At 43.7% G+C, this 26221-nt stretch overlaps 1 protein-coding gene across 2 annotated transcripts in view; it reads right to left on the bottom strand.

Moving 5' to 3' along the window:
- suco (SUN domain containing ossification factor) overlaps positions 1 to 26221 on the bottom strand; it is a 105890-nt gene that overhangs the window by 4173 nt on the left and 75496 nt on the right. For both annotated transcript variants that reach the window (XM_038794969.1, XM_038794970.1), the window contains exons 16-21: positions 24609 to 24689; positions 19354 to 19438; positions 15155 to 16426; positions 5226 to 5313; positions 3181 to 3285; positions 2650 to 2804 (exon numbers count right to left, since the gene is read on the bottom strand). In XM_038794969.1, coding sequence (XP_038650897.1) covers positions 2650 to 2804; positions 3181 to 3285; positions 5226 to 5313; positions 15155 to 16426; positions 19354 to 19438; positions 24609 to 24689 — 1786 coding nt within the window. The remainder of the gene's footprint in view (positions 1 to 2649; positions 2805 to 3180; positions 3286 to 5225; positions 5314 to 15154; positions 16427 to 19353; positions 19439 to 24608; positions 24690 to 26221) is intronic.

Raw genomic sequence — 26221 nt, 5'->3', positions numbered from 1 at the left:
GTGGAGTCTGCACTTCCTCCCTGTGTGTGCGCGTGGGTTTCCTCCGGGTGCTCCGGTTTCCTCCCACAGTCCAAAGATGTGCGGGTTAGGTGGATTGGCCATGCTAAATTGCCCGTAGTGTAAGGTTAATGGGGGGATTGTTGGGTTACGGGTATACGGGTTACGTGGGTTTAAGTAGGGTGATCATTGCTCGGCACAACATCGAGGGCCGAAGGGCCTGTTCTGTGCTGTACTGTTCTATGTTCATGCTGTTAGCCCAAACGCTAGCCATCAGCTCCTTATACAACAGCTGCACCCACGCCACAATCCTCAGCCCCATTCCAGCTTTCTCCAATACCACCGGTAATCCCACTCTAGCAAATCGAACACCTTCTCTGCGTCCAGCACCACCACCACCTGTGTCTCCTTTCCCTCCGCCAGAGACAGGACCATATTCAACAACCTCCTCACGTTCAAGAACAACTGCCTTCCCTTCACGAACCCATCTGATCCTCCCCAATCTTAACACCAAAACCTTTGCCAATATCTTGGCTTCTACATTCAATAGAGATATGGGCCTGTACGACCTGCACTCCACCGGGTCCTTATCCTTTTTTAGCCACAACAAAATCGAAGCTTGCCCCCATCGTTTGCGTTAAGACACCCCTACCTATCATATCCTCAAACATTGCTGCCAACAACCGCACCAACTTGTCCTAATTTCTTATAAAAATTCAACTGGGAACCCATTGGGCCGCCACCTTCCTCACCTGCATCCTCCCAATCGCCTCCTTCACCTCCAGCTCCCCTACTGGTCCCTCCAACCCTGCTCTATTCTCCTCACTCTGCCACAGATACTCCAACCTGTCCAGGAACTCCCTTATCCCCCACTGGCTCCAACTTGTATAGATCCCTATAAAACTTGATTATTAACCTGCTCTGAGGCCACCACCAGCTTCCCCACCTTATTACATACCGAACTATCTCCCTCGCCGCCGCCTCCCTCCAGAGCTGGCCGGTCAGGAAACATCTTGCCTTCTCCCCATGATCGCAGACCGCCCCCCTCACACCCTTCTCAACTGGCGCACCACTTTCCTTGTGGACAACTGCTCGAACCTCGCCTGCAACTCCTTCCTCTTGCTCAAATTTGAGGTTAATGAAGAGCTGAGTTCTTGATTGGGTGAAGTATTAATGCACTATACAGAGTGGTTTCATTTCCTTCACACTGCTGAATTCACAATCAAACCCATGCTGTACATATGGCAAGTAGAGGCCAGACATTCCCAAGAAGGGAGAAGGAAAACCAGAATAACTAAAAGACACTCCCTCCTACTTTCCAAAAGGTTGATTCACAGTAGCATTTGAGAAGCATAGGGACAGGGCAATTGCTCTCAGTCAAAACCGGTGTGTGGCTCAGGAAAATTAGCTTTGGAGTTTAAGTTAGATCTTTGCTCCGATTCTCGTACTTCTTTTTCAACCCCCTTCAATCTGCCACACCAACATTGGGCACTCAATCGTTTCCGAACTGGCCATAGCCATTATGCAGCAAACTGGCAAAAGTGGGGCTGAGTGGGAAACCCGAAGTGTAGCTGTGGTGCACCCAATGACTCCCACCATTGAAGACTGGCCCCTGACATAATTCAATGGCGGCCTCAGAAAGCACTGTTGCTTCACAGCGCCAGGGTCCGAGGTTCAGTTCCTGGCTTGGGTCACTTCTGTGCAGAGTGTGCACATCCTCAGTGTCTGCGTGGGCTTCCTCCGGGTGCCTCTCAAGTCCCGAAATACGTGCTGTTAGGTAATTTGGACATTCTGAACTCTCCTTCAGTGTACCCAAACAGGTGTCAGAATATGGTAACTAAGGGCTTTTCACAGTAACTTCATTATAGTGTTAATGTAAGCCTACTTGTGACAATAAAGATTCTGAAAGATTAAAGAAAGCTCAATTTAGCCACTGCAGAACCTCTTGCCGGGCTTGGTGATTACTGCACGCAAAAGAAATTCTAGTCCTGGTTTGCATGAACGAGGGGGGAAGATTTACTAAAGCAAACCAGCATAGAACTACTAAAGGTTAGTCAGGCTTGATCCCTTTTTATTCCAAACTTCTCAGACCAAAATGTTTTGTTTTAAAAAGATATAGCTTTAGGACTTGTGACAATCAAAAACCTGCTTTAAATAACTATCTTGATGAGCAATGTTAGCACAACAGTTTCTTGCTGACACACTGCACAGGTGTGCAATGTGTTTGCACATGGCAGACTTCAGCATGGGTTAGACACAGGACTGTAAAAACAGTTTTCAAGTATCTTTGGCAATTGAAAGAAAAGTGAGATTTGTTGTATATGCAGCTATCAGCCAAGTTGTGGCAAGGTGCATTCCCTGCTCATCTTGCATTCTATGTCTAAATGTAACACATAGACGAAACACTTAAAATCATTGGGTCAGCACCCTAAAATTAATTAGGAGTACTTGGCAAAATTAATAGTTCAGCACCCTAAAATGAATTAGTCATATTTGGCCAAGTATGAGCATTTTCTACAAATCTTATTTGAGGTACGAGTGTGGTTGTAGGTTTGTACTGAAGGTAAAAAGATCAACCTCTTTTTAAAACTGTTATTTTGTGTAACTCAAGTCTGAAACTACAAGCATACAGAAAGGAAAACATCCAATTACCTTTTTGGGCTTGGGTAGTGATTGCTTTTGGGAACTGTAGGCGAGTGACCATCTTGTGACATCGGGTTGTTCCAGCAACGTTGCACACAGAGCAGCACAGCGAGAATGATACAAACAGCTAAGGAAACCACAAGGTAGCTCTGACGATCAGAAACCTGTGAGGAAACACATTTGAAGTGTTAAAAGCTGAAATTACTATTGGTCTATGAATATTTACCAAACAAAGAAGCTTCTTCATTTAGCTCAAGCAACAGCAACATTTGCTGTCCTGAATTTGTTATATCAAAATAAATGTAATTTAACATCTTAAGGGACAGCTTCTCCCTGCACACCATATACGAAGCAGGATTCATAATTTAGTAAAAGGAATGAGGGGCATTATGCACTAATATTGTTCGAGCCACATTGTGAAGCAAGGGAGGAATCCAGTTAAGTAATGAAATTTTATCAAAAGTCATATTCAAATCATGATGTGAAAGTTTCCATATAATTTCACAATAGCAATTACTAAATAGTTTACAAATTATTTACCTCATGGTCCAGTTTTTTCATTGTTTCAGATAGGTTTCTCACTAGTTGTGTCATGTTTGCAAGCTGTCCCTGAAGTAAACCAATTGCTTCAGTTTGCCGCTGATCCTGTATTGAAAGAAGTCTGAACAATCAGCAAACAAACTGTTGCCCAAAATATTAAAATACTTCTGAAATGGAAGCCAATAAAATTAACGCTGGTACATAAAAGCTCCAACTGTAACTCTTCCTTTAATAATAAAAAAATTGGTCCTTTTCAAAGCTATAGAATTCTACAATTGAACTTTGTAGGTTTTAAACTGGGTAATTGTTTTTAAACAGTTTCTCCCCTGGGAATGAGGAAAGACAAGACCCCTTACTTCAAACCCACAATTTATTTTAAAAGTGCAGATGATTCTCAAACACTGATAATACAACTTCATCCATTAAAAGTTATTGGATCCATCTGGGTACAAGTCAACTGGGCAGTAGGAATGGTTTCATTTTACTCTGAAATCGACCGAACAGCAATTTCTAGAGGCAACATTTGATCATTACATTGAATCACCAAACCACTGGAAAACAGGAAACACCCGGGGATGGGTTAAAAAAAGCCTGCATTTGCTAAGGAATTAGGATGGCTTACGGCAACCCTATACCAGAGGGCAAGTGCACACTGGTATTGACAGCGAAACAATTATTCACCATCATTACGCAAGTGAAACTAACAGTAATTTCTGGAGGCAGCACATACACAAAACCTGAAAATTCAGAAACTGCTGCAAGTGATTCTCTGCCCCTCCAGAGGATACACGCTTTGAGACACTCTCCCATACTGTAATCAAGAGGAAAAGCTCACAAATCGAGAAGAATGTCCACCTTTCATGCTGTTAGTCTTGTTGTGAAAAACCAACTTACATGTTGGTGGTTGGGGTGCAATTGTTTTTTTTTAATACAAAATGGCGAACAAAGTTCATAATTATTGCTAAACACCCTCACTCGTACTGGAAAGCTAATTTTATATTTGTGTAATGTCAAATTTCTCTAGCATGATTGAGAATTTCACATTCTTAAAATATTTTTTTCAAAGTTGGTTATATTCATATTTTTGGCTTCTACATGGTGGGCAGCACGGTAGCATGGTGGTTAGCATAAATGCTTCACAGCTCCAGGGTCCCAGGTTCGATTCCCGGCTGGGTCACTGTCTGTGCGGAGTCTGCACGTCCTCCCCATGTGTGCGTGGGTTTCCTCCGGGTGCTCCGGTTTCCTCCCACAGTCCAAAGATGTGCGGGTTAGGTGGATTGGCCATGCTAAATTGCCCGTAGTGTCCTAAAAAGTAAGGTTAAGGGGGGGGGGTTGTTGGGTTACGGGTATAGGGTGGATACGTGGGTTTGAGTAGGGTGATCATTGCTCGGCACAACATCGAGGGCCGAAGGGCCTGTTCTGTGCTGTACTGTTCTATGTTCTACATCCAATTGATCATTTATTTCGCTATCTGCAAATTTAAAAGTGAAGGTGTTTAGCGTTTAACTTCCTGATATGCTGTGAGAATACCTCACTCTGATTGGTTGCTGACCAGAGCATGGCATCACTACTGCTGCATGTCAAGTGAATCCTTTGACTTGGCACCAGATTTAAACTTCTATCAGAAAATGGGATTTTTGCAGGTGGATTTCGGAGGTCAGCAGCAAGTGCAACTGCTTCGCCAATGGCCACATCCACACCAAAATGCAGTTGTGTGTGTGTGTGTGTGTGTGTGTGTGTGTGTGTGTGGGGGGGGGGGGGGGGGGGGGGGGTGGAGGTTGAGCTGGGGTAGCACAAAGAACGGCAGAAGTAACAGCAAGAAAAACAGACTTGAGGACACGAGGGAAAGGACAGCTGTGAAGAGGCATGTGAATAGAAATTAGTAGATGACACAAGAGGGAAAGAACTAACACAGTAAGGCCAACAGTTACACTGCTGGTCTCAGTCAACTTAAATCTTCATGATAAGGCGGAGTACATTTGAATGTACTTAACATACTAAATTAGGAGATTTCAGAACCTTCCTTTAGAAGTATTATAAAATACCTTCTCCTCCGCTATTCTTGAAGTATTCTGTAGTTTTATAATGGTCTTGTTAAATGCCTTCTGCATTTCTTCCATTTGTTTGCGATACCTGGAAAGTAAAACATTATATTTCTCAAGAATACAATGGCAGAATGAGATTTCCAAATTTGTTAACACCACAAAAGGTGGTAGGAATGAGTGGTGAGAAGGATGTTAAGAGGCTTCAAGGTGATATAGACAAGTTGAGTGGATAGGCAAATACATGGTAGATGCAGTATAGTGTGGATAAATGTGAAGTTGTCCGCTTCGTTAGACTCATCCATGGGTTTGCAGGATTGTCGTACGATGAGAGATGGCATCAACTGGGGTCTGTATTCACTAAAATGGAGGGGAATGAAATGGGATCCAATTGAAATATAAAATGCTGACAGGCCTGGACAGACTGGATACAGGGGTGTTGTTTCCTCTGGCTGGCGGTTCCAGAACAAGGGATCACAGTCTCAGGATAGGCCATTTAGGACTGAGATGAGGAAAAACGTCTTCACTCAGGGGATGGTGAACCTGTGGAATTCTCCACCACAGAAGGCTGTGGAGGTCAAGCCACTGAATATATTTATGGATCAGATTTTTAGACTAGCATGGTTTATGGTGTTGTGATAGAGGATCAGCCAGCTATTATAATATTGAATGGTGGAACAGGCTCGAATAGATGAATGGCCTATGCCTGTTCCTACGTGTAAAGGTTGCTTTATTGTATGCATCCTCAGTGACACAATGACCTTGACTTACTCACTTGTAATGTGTAGATCAGTATGATTGTTGAATTAACAATGCTTACAGAATCACAAAGTCAGTCGTGCAAATAACCAAAATAAAATTGTAAATGAATGAAAAGGGACTAATTTGAATAGTTAATTCTTATTACAGTTCACCAATAACTAATAATTAGTTATTAATAGCTTCAGTATCACTTTAGTGCAAGAAAGACTGCACCTGAGGAATAGATACTGAAGTTTCCTTTCAGAAAAGATCCGAATCGAATGCTAAAATCATCGGATGCCACCAAAAAACATTCTTAGGTTCAGCAGAAGGACGAGGAGCAGAGAATTAGACATTGAAAAGGCAGAAAGTGAAGCGCATGTGTATGAAATGGGACTGAATTAAAGAAATGGTTAACTGGTGATTGGAATCACTAGCAAGTGCCAGAAGAAATTTCACACCCCCCACCCTTCAAAATAGTCCCACTAATTGTAAAGAATTTTGACAGTGCTCAGTCAATGGATCTCAAGAGTACCCAGCGAGTAGCAGCATAATTCAGGATGGATCCAGGTTTGATCCCAAATTTGAAATCAGCTACCCTCAGCCATGGTGGTGCCATAGGTGCTGTAATTAACCTCAAAGCACGTCAAAATGGGGCTGCGCTTAACAGCCCACCATACAGATTTGCTCACCATTATGCAGGTACTTGATTAGGCCATGGATTCTACAATTTGAATTGGATGCAAGATATCCTTCAGGTAAATGCTTTGCCAGTTCCACACGAATAATGGACAACTGGACAAAGCGACGGGGGGCAGGGGAAGAGAAACAACTGGCCCAGACCAAATTCCGTTACCTGAGGGATCCAAACAGCTCACAACTGGACATGGAGCCACAAGTGGAACCTGCCAAGTTTAACTGAGGACCTTCAGAGGTGGGGCTCACTCCCACTCTTTGGCGGGGGAAGAGTGCAATCAAAATGAACATGCTGCCTAGATTCCTCATCGTTTTCAGATTCCTCCTGATCTACATCTCCAAGGCCTTTTTCAACACAGTAGATAAGCTAATCATGGCATTTGTTGTTTTTTGGGGGGGGGGCGCATGCGAAAGGAGAGAAAACCTGAGAATCTGGAGAGAGCCTGGGGCAGCACTGTAGCACAGTGGTTAGCAGTGTTGCTTCACAGCGCCTTGGTCCCGGGTTCGATTCCCGCTTGGGTCACTGTCTGTGCGGAGTCTGCACGTTCTCCCTCTTGTCTGTATGGGTTTCCTCCTGGGGCACTGGTTTCCTCCGACAAGTCCTGAAAGATGTGCTTGTTAGTGAATTGGGCATTCTGAATTCTCCCTCTGTGTACACGAACAGGCAGTAGAGTGTGGCAACTTGGAGCTTTTCTCAGTAACGTCACTGCAGTGTTAATCTAAGCCTACTTGTGACAATAATAAAGATTATTAAATTAAGATGGTCCTACAAAAGTGGAGGAATATGGGAGGCCTAGCCCTCCCAAACTTCCAGTTCTACCACTGGGAGGCCAACCGCAGAAAGAATACGGGGATGGGTCAAAGAACCAGAAGCGGAGTGGGTATGGACGGAGGAAAGTTCCTATTCAGGAACATCACTCCGAGCACGAGTCACAACCCCACTCCTATCCACCCCCTCCGGCCACATATTCTGAAAGCCCAGTGGTAGCAGCCATGCCAGAACATGCAATCAAATGAGAAGCACTTCGGACTAACTGAAATGTCATCATGGCCCCCCATCTGCAATAATCACAGGTTCACCCCTGCAACAAAGGACGCCTCCACTGTTTGTGTGCCTGTGTGTACGTGTAAGAGAGGGAGAGAGGAAGTGTGTTTGGATCACTGTGTTTGGGTATGTGTGTGTTGCTGCTCAGCAGCTGTAACACCAACATTCCTCTCCAAGCAGACAATGTTAGTTCAGAGACTATTTCCTCGGGTGGATGTAGCTGTTGCAAAGGGGCATAACTATAAGGTTCAGGGTGGGAGATATAGAAGGGATGTCCGAGGTAGGTTCTTTACTCAGAGAGCGGTTAGGGTGTGGAATGGACTGCCTGCTGTGATAGTGGAGTCGGACACTTTCGGAACTTTCAAGCTGCTATTGGATAGGCACATGGAGCACACCAAAATGACGGAGTGGGATAGCTTGATCTTGGTTTCGGACAATGCTCGGCACAACATCTAGGGACGAAGGGCCTGTTCTGTGCTATACTGTTCTATGTTCTACAGAAGGTGGAGACAGGACGAGGGGGACACTGACGGTTATGGACATGCACACAGACGGGAGATCCTGGGGAACACAGGGAGAAGTTCCGGCTCCCAAGTGGGAGCAACTGAAGGTACATACAGGTCAAAAACTTCCTCCACGAGGAAACAACAATGAACCCCCAGATTTCAGGGCATTCACTGCTGGAGAAAATATGGAACATGGGCAAGCTAGGGGAGGGGAACTGTGCGGACGACTGTTAGAAGAGGCATGCGCACCCCTGGATGAGACAAAGAAAAAGTGGGAGGGAGAGCTCAGCAGGGAGAGAACGACTCTGGATCAAAGTACTGCACAGGGCAAACTTCACCTCCATGTGCGCAGGGCTGAGCCGAACACAACTAAAGGTGGTGCACAGGACACACCTAACTAGAACTTGCATGAGCAGGTTCTTCCCGGACGGGTGGAGAACAAATGTGGATAGTGCCAGGGAGGCCCAGCCAACCATACCCACACGTTCTGGACTTACCCCAGACTTCTGGTACTGGACGACTTTCCTTGAGGTCACGTCCAAGGTTGTGGGAGCGAGGGTGGAGCCTTGCCCACTAGTGGTGGTCTTCGGGGTTTCAGAGCAGCCAGAGCACTACACTGGGAGGGGAGATGACGCCCTAGCTTTTGCTTCCCCGATTGCCCGCTGGAGAATCCTGCTCGGCTGGCGATCGGCAGCACCACCCAAGGCTGCAGACTGGCTGTCCAACCTGGCAGAATTTCTCCGGCTGGAGAAGATAAAGTTTGCCAACTTGTTTCAAGACCTGCTCGTAGCCAGCAACCAATAAAGGGGGGGGGGGGGAAGAGAAGGAGAGAAGAGGCACAAAACAAGTCACAGAATGAGGAGGAGGGGGTACGAATACACCCAATAAGAAACCGGAATAGGAAGAAAAGACGACCTCAAGAGAAAGATTGATCCCAAATTACTGCTTGAACGGCAATGTATATAAACTACTGTAAATAAATGTTTTGACTGTATCTGGCCCTGTAAAGTGGACAATGAAATCTGAAAAACCCTAATAAAAAAATTAAAAAAGAAACAATGGCGGTGGGTCACTCATGCAATAATTTGAAGGAAAAGTTAACGAATCCAGCCCTACGTCAACCTCAGCTCAGTAACAGATACCTTTCTTGGTTCCAAGACACAGGCTGCGGGCTCAAGCTCACTGTAATGATTCAAGCACAGTCCAAGGCAGCTCTTCAGTGCAGTACTGAGAATATTGCACTTGAGATGCTAGCTTTTGGATAGTAATTAAAATACTATCTGCTCTGACAGAATACAAAAATATGGCATATCACTATTCAAGGAAGATCAGTTCTCCAAGTTCATCCATATTCATCCATCAACCAACACAGACAGGTGACCGGTTCACTTAATTGGTGTTTCTGGGACCTTGCTGCACAAAGCCTTTCCCTTCTTTACAATGGCGACAACATACAAAAATAATCTTCATTGATTATCAGGTACTTTGGAATATGCAAACACAAGCCCGGACTGTCTATATTTTCCAGTCTATCCACAAATGAGCCCACACAAATTCAGATACAATGCTGTTCACAATTGTTTGAAACCAAAAAAATCCAACATCCAACCAATTTGTTTCACTTCATATAACAGAGTGGTCAACTGCACTGGATATAAAAGGCTATTGGCAGAGGAAATAGCTGTAGTGCACACCAGAACTAGCCACTATTCAGCCAAGCAATCAGCACAGCTATGGGGCAGCCACCCACAAGGTGGACAAGGTGGACGTTGCCTTGTTTATGGCTCACTCAAAGTAACAGCACATCTCTAACTTGGCCAACTGCTACGCTCAACAGATATGCTCCAATCAGCCAAGTGATAAAGAGAGGGGGTCAATTGCACTATCACTGAAAAACAGTGGCAGCTGCGTGTCACCGTCAAGATGCGCTGCAGAAACCCACCAAGGTTCCTGAAATGCCTTTCAAACCAACCACCACTACCATCGAAAAAGACAAAGGCAGCAGATACCTGGGAACATCAGCACCCAGAAGTTCCCCTTCAAGCCACTCGCCATCCTCCTGACTTAGATATATAGTCACAGTTGCTTCATTGTTGCAGATCAAAATCCCACAACTCCCTCTCCAACAGCACTGTGGGTGTACCCGAACCACAGGGACAACAGCAGCTGAAGGAAACTCTCACCCAATTTGTCAAGGGCAATTAGGGAAGGGCAATGAATGTTGGTCTAGACAATAACACCCACACCCCTTAAATGATTTTGGGGGAAAAAGAAAAACATAGATTATACACTTCAAGAGCCTGCTCACCATTGATTATTTCTGGTTCCAGTAGAATCACTCCACTCTAGGCCTGACCACAGCCTTGGCCAAGACAAACATGAAATCATGGACCAAATGCCAAGGAAGGAAGAGGATCAGCCTCGTGTGGAGGCAACCTTTGGCTGAATATAGCAACAGTGAGCCTTAGAAAAACTAGTTAATGGAGGGCAAGAGGAAAATCATTGAGAAGCTGAATTGATACCAACATAGTAACAAACGCAAGGCCAGCTTGAACCTGTTGCACTATTCGGAATCTATCTGTACCTCAACTCCATTTAATGGTGTTTGTGCCATATCCCTGGGTACCCCAAACAAAAACTCTATTAACCTCGGTCTTGAAAGCTTCAATGTACCCAGAATCGACAACCTTTCAGGGAGAGATTGCTCCAGATTTCTACTACCTTTTATGAAAAAACACTTCCTGATTACACCAAAATTGGGCGAGCTCTAGTTTTAAGATTATGTCTGCTTATTTTAGCTTCCCCCACCAGGAGAAATAGTTTCTATTGACCCTATTGAAATCCTTTATTAGTTTAAACACCTCATTTAATGGTCTAAATTTAGCTTGAAAACAAACTCAAGGGAATGCAAGAAAATGGTCACAGTTTCAAAGAAAATCAGCACAGCCTGGCACATGCAAGAATTCAAGGCAGCATCCCTAACTCAACCATTTTCATCTACTTAATCAATTACATTCCCTAAATGGAGGTCAGGGAGTGGGGGACTTTCAGGTTCATTTACAATTGCTCCAACAATGAAGCAGCCTATGCCTGCTTACATTAAGATCTCATTGCAGCCTAGGTTCAAACTGCACTCCAGAGGCCAGGAGAGTCACTGCCCTTGACATCAAGGCAGCACTTGACCAAGTGTGACATCAAGGAAGTCTAGTAAAACTGGAGTCAATGGGAATCAGGGGGGAAACTCTGCTGGTTGGAATCAACCTGACACAAGCAGAAGATCGTCTGGTAATTGGAGGCCAATCATCTCAGTTCCACGACATCACTACAAGAGTTCCTCAGGGTCATTTCTTAGGCCCAACCATCTTCAGTTGCTTCATCAATGTCCTTACCTCCATCACAAGGTCAGAAGTGGAGATTGTTCACTGATGAGTGCCCAAAGTTCAGTACCATTCACGATTCCTTAGGTACTGAAACAGGCCACGTCCAAATACAGTGAAGCCTGGACAATATTCAGGTTGGTTTGACAAGTTAAGTAACATGCATGCCACACAAATGCCAGGCAATGAACTCTCCAACAGGAGAAAATCTAACCATCGCTTCTTTACATTTTTTTTCCCTTAAATGTAGAGTACCCAATTCATTTTTTCCAATTAAGGGGCACTTTAGCTTGGCCAATCCACCTACTCTGCACATCTTTAGGTTGTGGGGGCGAAAACCATGCAAACGCTGGGAGAATGTGCAAAATTCACAAGCTCAGTGACCCAGAGCCGGGATCGAACCTGGGACCTCAGCATTTTGAGGCAGCAGTGCTAACCACTGTGCCACTGAGCTGCCCTCCTACTGACATCCAGGGGGGTTACCATTGACCAGAAACTGAACTGCGCTAGCCATATAAGTACTGTGGCTACAAGAGCCGATCAGAGACTAGGAATCCTGTGGCTTGCAACGCACCTGATGCCCCAAAGCCTATCCATCATCTACAAGGTGCAAGTCAGGAGTGAGTACTGTTGTATTCTCCAACAACACTCCAGAAGCTCAACACTATCCAGGACAAAGCAGTGCACTTCATTACCTCCCTCCACCATTGACGTGCAGTGATAGTAACGTGTGCCATCTAAAAAGATGCATGGCAGAGGAATTCACAAACCCATAACCATTACCATCTAGACGGACAAGGGCAACAGACACAAGGGAACACCACAATCTGGAGGCCCCTCTACAAACCACTCCCCATCCAAGCCTAGAAACATACTACTGCTCCTTCACTGCCGCTGGGTCAGAATTCTGGAACTTCCTCCCCAACAGCACTGTGGGTATACCTACACCTAATGGACTGTCAGCTCATATCCATCTTCTCAAGAGCAATTGAGAAAGACAATAAATGCTGGCCTAGCCAGAAACACCCACATCCCATGAAAGAATTACAAGGACTTTGAAGCATATATACAATGGTGCCACACCTAATGTGCCCTACTGAACCCTTAATACAAAATCATTCATTCCTTGAATACAACAGTATTCAATGCAAGTAAAAGTAACTATAAATATTGCACCGAAACAGAGCTTCATAAATCTCAACAAATAGAAACTGAAGTTGAATGGTTATGAAACAGAACTCTAAATACCTTTAAAAGCTCTCAATCTCACAAATAAACACAGGTAACTAAAAATAGAGCCAAATGTTTTGTCAGATACCACTAAATTAAGGTCTCCCTTCTCCCTATTCAGTGCACGTAAATTAGTCCGTCCAGCGCAAGTCAGATTTTTGATCTGCAAGCAAGTCGAGCAGTAACTGGCAGCTGGCAAGAAAGTGGATTATGGTCACAATCAGATCAGCCATGATCTTATTAAATGGCACTGCAAGTCTGAAGGGCCAAATGGTCTATTCCTGCTTCAATTATGCTCTTCTGCGTAGTTTTGTTAATAATAAACCACTGATCAAAAAGTGTCTCACACACAAGAGCATTAATGTAAAACACACCAGGCCCCCAACTGCATTGTGAAAATGGCTGTGACAGTCCCCAAGGTTCAAAAAGGGAAATTGTATGTCAGGCTAAAAATCCACAACATAGCAGACATCAGAAAGATGCAATTCTGGACACAGCTATAGCAATTTACCTTCCACCTTGCACACATGCTGTGACATCCAGCTGAAAGACTAGTCACAAAAGTGAGTTTCCTCCAGGTGCTCCGGTTTCCTCCCACAAGTCCCCAAAGTAGTGCTTGTTAGGTGAATTGGACATTCCGAATTCTCCCTCTGTATACCCGAACAGGCGCTGGAGTATGGCAACTAGGGGCTTTTCATCGTAACTTATTGCAGTGTTAATGTAAGCCTACTGTGACACTAATAAAGATTATAGATTATTATTATTATTATAATGATTATTACTGGTTCACAAAGTGCATTCCCATCAAGTGGCCAGAGACTCCTTTCTTGAGATGTCTGTGGCCACTAATCTATTCAGTCATTACACAAAACAATTTGAAAACAATGGCAAAATGGTCAAATTTGTGGAAGGAAAAATCTCTGCAAAGTATCTAACCCATGTACTGAGCACAAATCAAGCACCACTCATTTAAAAAATGCGGACCTTGAGATGAGGCACAATACTCCTCCAGCCCAATTATGCATTTCTTGGTAAATCGGGCAATACCAAAAACATAAATAAGATGCAAATAATGGATCAGCCTCACCAACTGACCAGGGGTGTCTGATTACTACTAACTACCACCCATTCAGAGCAGATGTTAGTCAAATATTCCATCTTTCCCACCCAGAACAGAAATTAAGTTCTGTTTACTATAACGACATTGGACATATTTAAACAATCTAACCCCAACAATGCAGAAGTTGGACTATACCTTCCTGGTCTCAGTGAAAGATCAGGCAATGATTCCTCCTTTGTCACCAAGCTAACATGACCCGTGAAGTAAACCATCATTCTGCACACATTCCCCACCTGCACAAGCGAGCGGAAAGCCTGATCCACTCTCTCCAACCTCACCAGAAAAGCAGCAGCGTTGCATGCCTGAAAGGCAATGAAATATCAGAGTCCCCACCACCATGCAGCAGACATGTTTCATCTCAACAGAGTTGAGCCAAAAGGACAACCATCTCTGGACAGACTGACCAAGCCCCACTGGACGGATGTCAAGGACATCTACAGAAGAACATATACTATTATAGACACCTTCTCTTCTCCAGTATGCAGTAACCTCTCCATTTCTCTTTGAACCTCCCCAAGTCACCTCAAAACAGGTATGGCTTAAACTGCCCACCCCAAAAGATTTCATGGCCAGAACTTCTCCCACTGCAACGATAAGAGTGAGACATGAAAACCGTGCCAGCCAAATGGACACCAAAGTTGTGAATTACCAAAAACAAAGAGTGGAAACAGATAGAAATCAAGACATAGGAAATCAAACAATTTTGTTTTGCTGCACCCACAACCACACTCTTCCTGCCCTGTCCTCTTTCTTCATCTGTTGCCCTACTAATCTTTGCTTTATCATCTCCCCCAACCCCCTCCCAAGTTGTTGCCCTCCTCCTTTCTCAACTGTTTGTCCAAAATATTGGATCTCATCAAGGTATTGTTGCAAAGACATATGAAATGGATCCAATTATGATCTTCACAGTAACAGCTGTAAGGGCATATTTTGAGGTTGGCAGATCCCAACCACTACAACAGAGTCTGCTTCATCACACTGCTAAGTATATGGAGAATTGCACTTGAGGAAACTCTTTTGAAAGCTCTTGTGATGCACTTTGCTGACTAACCAGCACTATTATGAAGTACAGATTTCACGGTTAAGTAATTTTGATTTTTCGCTACAAAACATTAAAATATGCACAAATTAATGGTTAAAATAAATTGCGTGACTCATCATTTCACAAGCAAAAAGAAAAGATGTTTAAAAGGTGTACTCCAGGTTATTGTACACACCGTTGACTTAGTTCTTCTAGATACCGGCTGCTCAGGGACATGTTCATTTCTAATGCCTTGATACGATTGTTGAGCCGCATAAATACAGATTCCTTTTGGTTGGATCCATGCACTTGATTCCCATTAGTATATCCCAAGTCAGTAACATTGTGCAATTCTGCATAGAAATCAGTAACTGTTCTATTTAACCCATTTGAGGATGGAACAGACAGGAGGATATCTTCTGCAGTTTGATCTTCATCTTTTGTCTCTACTGCTGATGAGACAGACATATCTGAACCCGAGGGCAGTAAAGCTACTTCCGTTTCTACCAAGGTCCTTTTTCCGCCAGTAGTTTCATTCTGAATCTCAGTTGCTGGTTGCTCATCTATACTATCAGCTGTCTGTATGGGCACTGTAGGCGTTATTGGTATTTGAGCAATTTCCTGGTTTTCGTTGACAGACCCATTTAGTAAAACACCCAAACTCGTCTGATTAGCGGATTCAGTTTCTAATATAAGCAAAGTTTCCTCTGGAACGTCAGTTGTTTCCTTTTGTGGGGTCTCCAGTTTAGTTTCCGTACCTTGTTCCACAATGGGTACAGTAAGCTCTGGTTGAAGATGGACCTGGTCAGCCAACGTGTCAGTGACAACATCATCAGAACTTTGAAGAATGGCAGTACATTTCACGTCATATTTTATATCAGATGTACTGACTTCGGGAGAATGAGAAGCAGGTGGAGGATGGCTGGGTTCCAACTCTATAGAGTCTGTCTGATTAGTTAAATTCTCAGACAAATCAGTACTGGACTGACTTTCACTGATAACTTTAGACACCATTTCAGCTGACAGGCTGTCCAATTCATTCTTGATCACATCTTTAGTCTCATTGACCAAAACAGTTTCCTCCTGCCCACTTAGAAGCTGGTGGATGTCAGGAACTGGTTGAACTTTATCATTACCTAGCAGTGTTAGGCTGCGCTGCCGTAGGAGGGCCACAATAAGGAAGCAGCGTTTATAAATATACTCCGGGAAATTAGAAATACAAGAAATAGCGGGCAGCTCACTGCAGTACATCTGTGTTTCAGTTTCAAACCAACTGCCTCTATTATAATCTTCGTCATCATCTCCAGGTTTTAGAAGAGTGACAGTGGACTGCCGATTCACTAATTCCTCATCTTCATCTTGTACGAGCTGCACAATTAAGTTCTCTTTGTGAGTGCTTGAATCAGAAGGGTCTTGCTCCAGTTCATCACCTTCCCCAGTTATGGAACGTTCAACAACCAAGTCTGGCCTAAAGATGAAGGCAGAGTATCAATTAAATTTCACAATTCATTAATTGTTCGAGCAAACAATTATTTGATAATTTTAACAATCAAGGACCTTCAGGTATTGTGTGGTCCATGTGCAAAGTAAAAACTCCACATCGTATCAACAAAATGGCTTAAACCCCAATCTCCATATGATGCCCCACTCTGTAGTGCAAAACCTACATGTCAGGCTGTCCATCCCTTCAGGATAATCAATCTATGCAATCCTTGCAGGGGCTGGTTTAGCACAGTGGGCAAAACAGCTGGCTTGTAATGCAGAACAAGACCAGCAGCGCGGGTTCAATTCCTGTACCGGCCTCCCCGAACAGGCGCCGGAATGTGGCGACTAGGGCTTTTCACAGTAACTTCATTGAAGCCTACTTGTGACAATAAGTGATTATTATTATTATTGTGGTCAGTAGAGCTGTAACTTTTGTCTCACCTGTCTAAGATGAAAGAACAATTCACTAACCTACCGTGCTATCCACTCTTCTAATAATGCCTACTTCTAAAAGAGTTCTACTTACCTATACAAAGCACAAGTCAAGGGTGTGATGGAATACTCTCCACTTGCCTGGATTAATGCAGCTCCAACAACACTGAAGAAGCCCAACATCACCCAGGACAAAGCAGTCCACTTGAGTTGCACCGTTTCCACACAAAAATTCAGACAAACAGTGGTAGCAGTGTGTATCTACAAGATGGGCTGCAGGAACTCACCAAGGCTCCTTAAGCAGCACCTTCCAAATCCACAATGACTCACATCTAGAAGGATAAGAGCAGCGGACACAGGAGAACATGACTGCCAGGAAGTTTCCCACCAAGCCACTCACCATCCGGACTTCAAATATTACTGTTCCTTTACTATCGCTGGGTCAAAACTCTCTCCCGAACAGCACTGTGGTGTACCTACACCTCAAGACGGCAGCAGTTCAGAAAGACAGCTCACCACCAGCTTCTCAAGAGCAATTAGGGATTGGCAATAAATGCTGGCCTAACCGGTGAAGCTTGCATCCCATAAATGAATTATTTAAAAAAGATTTACGTTTCACTTTACTTGCGTCATCCTCAGCAATAGCTTTAAAGTACGTTCTGCACATTCGCAGGGGAGTAACGAAGGAGAAACTGTTTGCAGTGGAAGGGTCAGTCATTAAAGAACACAGATTTAAGTCAAATAGCAAACGAACCAGCATCAACATGAGAAATAAAAAGCAGATTACATTGATGTGGAATGCACAGCCTGAATGGGTGGTTGAAGCCGAAAGGATTAATAAATCAAATCATACAAGTTTATGTACAAACCTATACAGGTTTAAAATAAAACCTAAGCATTCACATGGGCTTCTGCTGGTCTTAATTCGAATTTGAATTCTCACAGACAGGACAAGCAAGCATCAGAAGGCTGTTGCCACAACAGATAAATCTCAAGGACCTTTTAAAATTGCAGCAAGGATTATAGTCACACAGCTTGCACACAACATTCAATTGATCATGCAGCTATGCACCGTACAATCACAGGACAATAGGATGGCAGCTAGGGACCCCACAGATAATTAATAATTCTAATCTTATGCATGTCTAGTATCTAATAGGCAAGTACAGATATCTACGTGCTTGGCGATATTATATTAGGGACAGCCTTGATTATGATTGGTGATTATACTCCTATCTAATAAATTACGTAATTCTAATGCATTACGTAATTCTAATGTATTCTTTTGATTAGTGCATGTTAATTACTAGCGATAAAAGAGACAAGTATAATTGACCTGTATTTTCTGTGCTCGGGCAGCTAGCAAGCCACCCATTGATAGCTTAGTGTCCCTGCTACAGCCTGAATATAAAGAGGTTCATGAGCTGAAACTCTCCAAGTGCCGTCTAGTCAGTTGGGGACTGAAGAACTCTGTAGTTGAACAACTACCGGTGAAGCTCCCGCAACAGAAGCAGATTCACTAACTTCTAGAAGGAGTGTAGAAACAAAACGGATGAACAAAAATGTGCAGGGATATAGGGAAGGAGTGTGGGATTAATTGACTAGTAAGAGCCAGGATAGACACAATGGCCTAATGGTCTCCTACTATGCTGTATCATTCTATTCTAATCAGGTTTGTAACAGTACTGCAATATGTGGATACTGCTGTCATGTCCTAATTTAATTCTTCACATTCTTTCTCTTTTGACAATTTTGACCTAATCCATACAAGGTTGCACTGCTCCTGCCAATTTGATCTAGGTTAATTCAAAATATTTATACAGTACACATGAACATTCAATCTTCCTTCAAGCAATCTTGGTTTTATTTCTTTCTCATTTACAATCACCTCTCTCCATCATTGGAATTTGTGCCACAAGTAAAATTCTCCAAAATTACTCTTTTCACATGCTCTCAAAACCCCTATTGTTCACTGTTACTAGGTGTTTGATACGCTGTGCAAATTAAACTTTCATTTGAAAAAATAGCTACTAACTTCCCTTATGATTAATGAGCATGGCTGTTTGGATGGTTTGACACCCTTCAAGTTGTCAAACCCAGTATTATTATTGCTATAATTTAAACTGGTATTTAATTTACACCCATTTCAGACCTTAAAAACTATTTGTTGCCAGTTACCGGATCACATAGCAGTGTTAACTAAATGCTTGAGGCAATAAAGAACTACTGACATGAGAATTAAATTTCACCACATTTTAATAATAGCTTATTGTCACAAGTAGGATTCAATGAAGTTACTGTGAAAAACCCCTAGTCGCCACATTCCAGCGCCTGTTCGGGGAAGCCGGTATGGGAATTGAACCCGCGCTGCTGGCCTGGTTCTGCATTACAAGCCAGCTGTTTAGCCCACTGTGCGAAACCAGCAAAATTTTAATTTGGAGCAACTTTTAAGTGTTCAAAATGCTCATAACTACTCACTCTGGCAGTGAGGAGGTAGGACTAGGACCCAGCACAGGAATGTCCAATTTTGAAGTTTCGTTCTCCGGTCTCGCACTTCCATTGACTGAAAAATATAAGTATTCCAACTTTTTTTTTTTAAATGCAGAGAATTATTTTTCAGTACTATAACCTAGGCAATACATTTAACCTTCAAAGTTTGGTGTAAGGACAAATTCAGACAAGAAAAATCAGTTTGGTTCAATGGCAGCAGAGATTGCAATTCAAATCCCACTTCAGAACTGGAACATGTAATACAGGCTGAAGATTCAATGCAGTATGGTGGGAAAGTTACAGGATACACCGTGCCATATTTTAGATGAGCGATTAAACTGTGACCGTGTCTGCCCATTCAGCTGATTTTGAAGAGGAAACAAAGTGTCTGAACCAAGATGATTCTTTCCAGCAACACTACAACAGATTAGTGATTTACCTCCTTCATTGGTTTTTGGACTTGGGTGAGCACTCACTGCTGCATTTCAAAAGTAATTCACTGATATAAATCAAGCTAACAAACAAAGCACTTCATAAATGTAAGCTGGCGGGACTTCTGGTGGCGACATGTAGGAGGTCCCACGCAAGGTCATTCCTACTAGAGTGCTTGGTTTTTGGTTCTTTTCACCTGCATCCTGGGGTGATTGGTGGACAAATTCATCCCATTTGAAAACCTTTTGTGTGAAGATGTCAAAAGTTGCAACAAAAAAAATAGAAAGATGTGAGCAGTTGCCCTTCTGAGGAACCGAGCAAGGTGCGGCAGCATTCTGCTGGATTGAAGATGGTGAAGACAAGCACATTGGGTGGGGCCACACCTATTATAGTGGACACTTTGACAGAGGTAACAGGTGCCGAATTTGGAAGACAATTTGGCAAGCATGGAGAAGCAAGGAAGAAAAATGATGGAGACAAAAAAAAAGTTGGTGGATGATGCATTTGATAAAGGAGGCTTTGGGGATGACTTCAGAAGACAGTGCGGGAACATTGTAAGGTGGAAAAGGGGTGGAGGAGACACTGTCACGATGTAGCGATCAGCTAGCCTCGCTGAATGCAAAGCTGCGGTGGGTGGAGGACAGGAACAAGGGCCTGAGAGTGACAGTTAAGGACCTGGAGAATAGGGAGAGACGGCAGAACCTCAAAATTGTGGGGTTGCTTGAGAGGGTGGAGGCGCAGAGGCAGACTGATTTTGAGGCAATATTTATGAAGTTGATTTTGGGAACGGGGGTCGGAGAGAAAGGAGGGGTGAAAGAGAGGAGAAGGATCAGGTTTCCCCACGAGCTTGATCAGGCCCACCCGTCACTCAGGGCGAAAGAGCCACCATGAGCAGCAATAGCATGTTTTCACTGCTATCAGATGAAGGAGAGGGTTCTGAATAAGGCCAAGGTGAATCGGGAGGTTCGGTGGGAAGCAGCAGTATTCGAATATACCACAATGTAGTGGCAGAATTGGCAAGGAGGCAGGCAGCCTTTAATAAGGCAAAGTCAGCGCTCTTTAAAGAGTGGTGTGAAATTTGGCCAGGGTGGTGGAGCAAATGAAGGGAGAGTTTCGGAGATGGGATGCACTCCAGCTGTCGCTGGCAGGGAGGGTGCAGACTGTAAAGATGACAATCCTCCCTAGATTTCTGTTTGTTTTTCAGTGCATCCCGATCTTTGTTCCACAGTCCTTCTTCAAAAGAGTTAACAGGATGATCATGAGCTTTGTCTGGGCGGGAAAATCCCCGCGGGTGAAGAAGGCGATGTTGGAGAGGAACCGCAGCGAGGGAGGGCTGGCTTTGCCGAGTCTGATTAATTATTACTGGGCGGCCAACATCGCTATGATAAGGAAGTGGATGGTGGGTACGGGGAGGGTAGAGTCTCGGGTATTTATAAGATGCTCATGAGGGAGGAAGGGCCCCAGACGGAGGAACTGAAACTTAAATGGGAGGAGGAGCTAGGCGGGGAAATGGAGGACGGGCTGTGGGCAGAGGCCCTGAGTAGGGTAAATTCAACCGCGACATGTGCCAGGCTCGGGCTGATTCAATTTAAGGTCGTTCACCGGGCCCACATGACGGTGGCTCGGATGAGCAAATTCTTTGGGATAGAGGACAAATGCGCTAGGTGCGCGGGAGGACCAGCGAACCACGTTCACATGTTTTGGGCATGCCCTAAGCTGAGGGGGTACTGGGAGGGATTTGCGGACGTCATGTCCCGGGTGCTAAAAACAAGGGTGGCGATGGGTCCAGGGGTGGCAATTTTTGGGGTTTCGGAAGACCCGGGAGTCCAGGGGGAGAGCCTTTGCTTCCCTGATAGCCCGGCAACGAATACTATTGGCGTGGAGGGACTCAAAGCCCCCAAAGACTGAGTTGTGGCTTGCGGACTTGTCGAGTTTCCTGGGTATGGAAAAAATTAAAAGTTCGCCTCAAGGGGGGGGGGGGGGGGGGGGGGGGGGAAAGAAGAATGGGAGAGAGAGATGTTGGGTTGAGGGGAAGTAGTGACTGGGAGTTGTTCTTTGTCCAATCAGGAGGGTGGGGCTGACTGCTATCTTAGGTGGGCTCTGGTTTTAGGGATGGAGAGGAAATTCACTCAGTGGAAATAGCTGTACCACAGTGGCAGGTATGCCATAGTTACAGGGACGAAGGAAAGCAAGTTGGCCGTCTTGGCGAGCTCATACGCTCCAAACTGGGGCGTTGTAAAGTTTGAGGATGTTGGCAGCCATACCATACATGGAAACACACCAGCTGATTTTTTTTGGGGGGGGGAGGGGCACGATTTGGATTGCGTTCTGACCCCCACATTGGATTGGTCCAAGCTGAAGTTTTGGGGTAGCGAAGGTACTGGCAGCGATCAGGAAGGAGATGGGTGAAGCAGACCCGTGACAGTTTTTGCACCCTTGGGGCATGGAATTCTCTTTTTAACTCTCCGGTGCACACCGTGTACTCACGCATCAACTTTGTGATGGGGACGTCTCTGCTGCCGAGGAAAGCGGAATATTCGCAATAGTGATTGGGAGGTTTGGATCATGCACTGCACCTGGTTGATATGGTCGTGGTGGGGCCAGCCCAACGGCCAGCGTGAAGCGGTCAGCAGATTTAGAATTTTGCATGAAGATGGCCAGAGTGATTGATGAGTATGTGAAGTTTAACAAGAATTGGGAGGTGCTCGGTGCTGTGGGAGGCCCTGAAGATAGTAATGAGGGGGGAGATAATCTTGCACAAGGCGCAGGTAGAAAGGGAGGCAAGGGAAGAGTGGCAACGGTTAGTGGAAGAGATGTTGGATGTCAACGGAAAGTACTCCCTGTCATAATATAAATGAGATGCAGACAGGCAGTGATTGACAAATAGGATGACCAGTAAACATACACAGTACAGCCAATCACCAGATAGGACACAACCACTATAAAGCCAGAGGGCACTAGGTTTTTCGCTCTCTCGGGACCCAGCTACTGAGACAGTCAGAGTCCACGAGCTAGCAAGTGAAAACACCATGCGGTAGTTCGGAAGTCTGGTCAAGCTACTACAAGGTCACCAGTCAGATCAGTAGTGTCGACCCACAGCTGAATACGTTTATCAGTTCTATCGCTGAATAAAACCGTGTTGGATCTTCTTCAGTGTTAGATGTCTGTTTCTAACTTCTCTGCATCGAGTGCAGTCCGCATCGAACCAACCTGCCTAACACATCACTCCTAAACTTTTGGCTAGTAGAAAGAAGTTGCAGATGCAATTTGTTCAACTGATAAGAGTTGCAGCATTCAAGGAGGGTAAAATATAAATATGGGAAGGCGGCCAGCTACCTCCAAGCCAGTCAGATGAGGCAGCAGGCACATTGTCCAGATTCAGACTTCACGTAGGGGACTTGTGTCGGTGCCGGATAAATGTCAATGGGGCTTTTGAAGTGTTTTACAAGAACCTCTAAAGGCCAGTGCCACCGGGTTGGATATGCAGGAATTTCTGGAGTGTCCCAAGGTAGAGAAAGTGTACCGCGAAAGGGTTGGAGGAGCCATTGGGGGCAGAGGGGATCTGGACAGCGATTGGGCACATGCAAATGGATAAGGCGCAGGGGCCGAATGGGCTCGCTTGCTGATCAGCTGGTGCCATTACTGGTGGAAATGTTTGAGGATTCACTAGCGTGGGGGTCTCTTCAGAAACAACGTTGCAGGTGTTCATCACGCTTCTGTTAAAGAAGGATAAGGACCTGGTGGAGTGTGATTCATACCGCTCGATGCGGATGCCCAGATTTTACCATGGAGACTGGAGGAGTGTCTCCCTCAGATTTTAGGGGACGATCAGACGGGGCTTGTGAAGGGCCGGCGGTTGTAATCGAATGTGAGGTGGTTTTAGACGTAGTTTTGTTCCGGGCCGAGGGTAGAGAGCATGACGTTATTCTTGCATTGGATGCCGAGAAGGTGGGGGTCATTTGTTTTTGGTGGTGGAATGGTAAGGGATAGAGCCCAAATTGGCAGTGCGGGTACAGTTGCTATACAAGGCACCTACGGCCAGTGTCAGTGCAAATAATGATAGTTCGGGATATTTTCAGTTACACAGCGGTTTGTTAATTATTTTATTCTTTATGTATAAAACTTGAAAAATCTAAATAAAAACACTTTTAACAAGCTGCTAATTTCTTTAAACTCCTTCGATACCTGGTACGGTATTTCACATCAGGATTGAAATCTAGCAATTGGCAATTAAATTATTTTGAATCTAAAATTTTAGAGAAACAGTTAGCATGCAGATAGAAGAAATAAAATCCTATTGGTCTCGGGAGTTTCCATCTAGCACCATTAGCTAGAAAAGGAAGTGAAAAGGGGCATGGATTGTAATGTTTTTTGTGCGTTAGATTTACGTTCGAGTTGTTCGCAGTTTGATCCATTACTTCAATTTTACAAAGTAGAAGAGCCAACTACAAATTAACACAGGCCCAATTTTACTCCATAAAAGGCAAGTTTCATTTGATTAGGATTCCAAGCAAAGTATCCTTCAATAGATTACTTATAAGGGAAGCCTGTTCACACCTTAAAAACACCAAGCGATTGTCCTAAAAAGGTATTCTTTTCACCTCCATTGTATTTTCTGAATTTCCAATTTTAAAAAATCTTGGGAAAATAAATGCCTCTAATATGGGCTAATATGAAGTTTGAAGTATAGTACGAAGTGCTGACATTTAATTTCTTGCAGTGTACAAACCACACCAGGATATTACAATTAGCAACCATAATTAAAACAAAATTCTCTTGAAAATATTTGTGAGATTGAAAAGCCAGGTTACCTTCCGTTTGAGACATTTCTTCAGCTTCATTCTTGGCCCCAAGTATATTGGCAGCTATGTTCACCATATTCAGAATAGCATCTGTAAAGGAAAAGTTATATTGAAAGGAGGCCTGTTTGAGAAAGGTTCACTCAGAGGTTTGCTAACATTTCAGTCTTTAGGATCAGATTTCATATATAGTAGAACAGGGAAAGAAATGCTTCTATGGAATGTACAACCGGATAACCAGAGGGCATTGAAAGAATGGGTTTTTTACAATATTTGTAATTTGAAAGCGTATATCTTTGGTATGTGTTTATGGTTAATAAAACATATCGGAGGTGCACAATTAAAGATTTTAGTTGGATTTTCTAAGCAAAGTGAACTGGAAATGAAACGTCCAAAAAAAGTCATTATATTTAGATTTAACCTTGAAATTAGTTGTAAGAAGTAGTATTTCACAACTTCCTTTAAAGCAAAGACAATTTAAATGAATCACAAAGAAGTTTTTAATTATTTTAGAGTACCCCAAAGATAGCATCAAACACACCAAATACATCAAGAGATAATGATTACAATGAATATCATAAAACAAAGCTAAAGTGAATGAAGGGCATTGATTCCTGGAATAAACTCACCATTGGGTCTATCTTCTCCAAAAGCAACTGTTAATACATACACACTTGTGTTTACAACAAGTGCACTCATTGCCAATAGTACATCTAACATCAGTGACTTAAAAACATAATTGAGAAATTACTTAAAAACAAAACTAGCCCATTAACAAAATTAAACTAAGTTGTTCCAAAGCCCCCAGTTAAACAACTTGTAGCACACAATCTATCAGCTTTAAATGAGAAACAAGGCTATTTTATCCATATATCCATTTCTGCACAAGGTCTTGCCATAAAATACATTCATAGCAAAATGAGGGAAGCATCAAAATGCCTGGAGCAGGGAGAAAATTTGCAAGTGCCACAGCTTTAACAGATGCAATTGTAAGTGTAACTTCTGTGCAAATACAAGCATGCTTTAACATAATTCTTCTCTCAGACTATGTTTTTCTCCCCACATGTAATGAAGGCATTTTTGACGTTGGTTTTCAGCAAAATATTTTAAAAGGTCAAATTTGCAATTACATGCAGGATCTGAAAATAGACAGCCATCTTGAGAAATAAATTTGATATCCAGAAGTAAAGCCCAGTTACTCTGATTTGGCTAAAGCTTGCGGGTGTTGATGCTATAGGAAGGTTCACCATTAAAAAACCCTAATTTCACAGAAACTATGAAAATAGTTAAATGTGCACCAGTCTACCAAATGCACATGCTCAATACACAATAAAAGCCTTTATTTCTCTCCGGAACTAGTCACACAATGAGGATTTTCATATTTAGTGTTGCATATGCCCTGACCACCATTCCACAGGGCATTCCACATGAAGCAGGCACTTTGACTGATTAATTCTGTCAGGTCTCATCACTGTCACGTCAGTGCTACTGTCATTACTCATTATCTTTCATGACTGCTCAAGCAAAATGCTCCGTTTTAGCTGTGAACCATGCAACATAGCAAAAACCAAAAAGAGATTTCCTTGACAGGAGAAAGCTAACCTACTGACTTCAAGGAAATGGAA

The sequence above is a fragment of the Scyliorhinus canicula genome, chromosome 4, assembly GCF_902713615.1.
Source record: "Scyliorhinus canicula chromosome 4, sScyCan1.1, whole genome shotgun sequence".
Lineage (NCBI taxonomy): Eukaryota > Metazoa > Chordata > Chondrichthyes > Carcharhiniformes > Scyliorhinidae > Scyliorhinus > Scyliorhinus canicula.
This window is presented reverse-complemented; position numbering and strand designations above follow the sequence as displayed.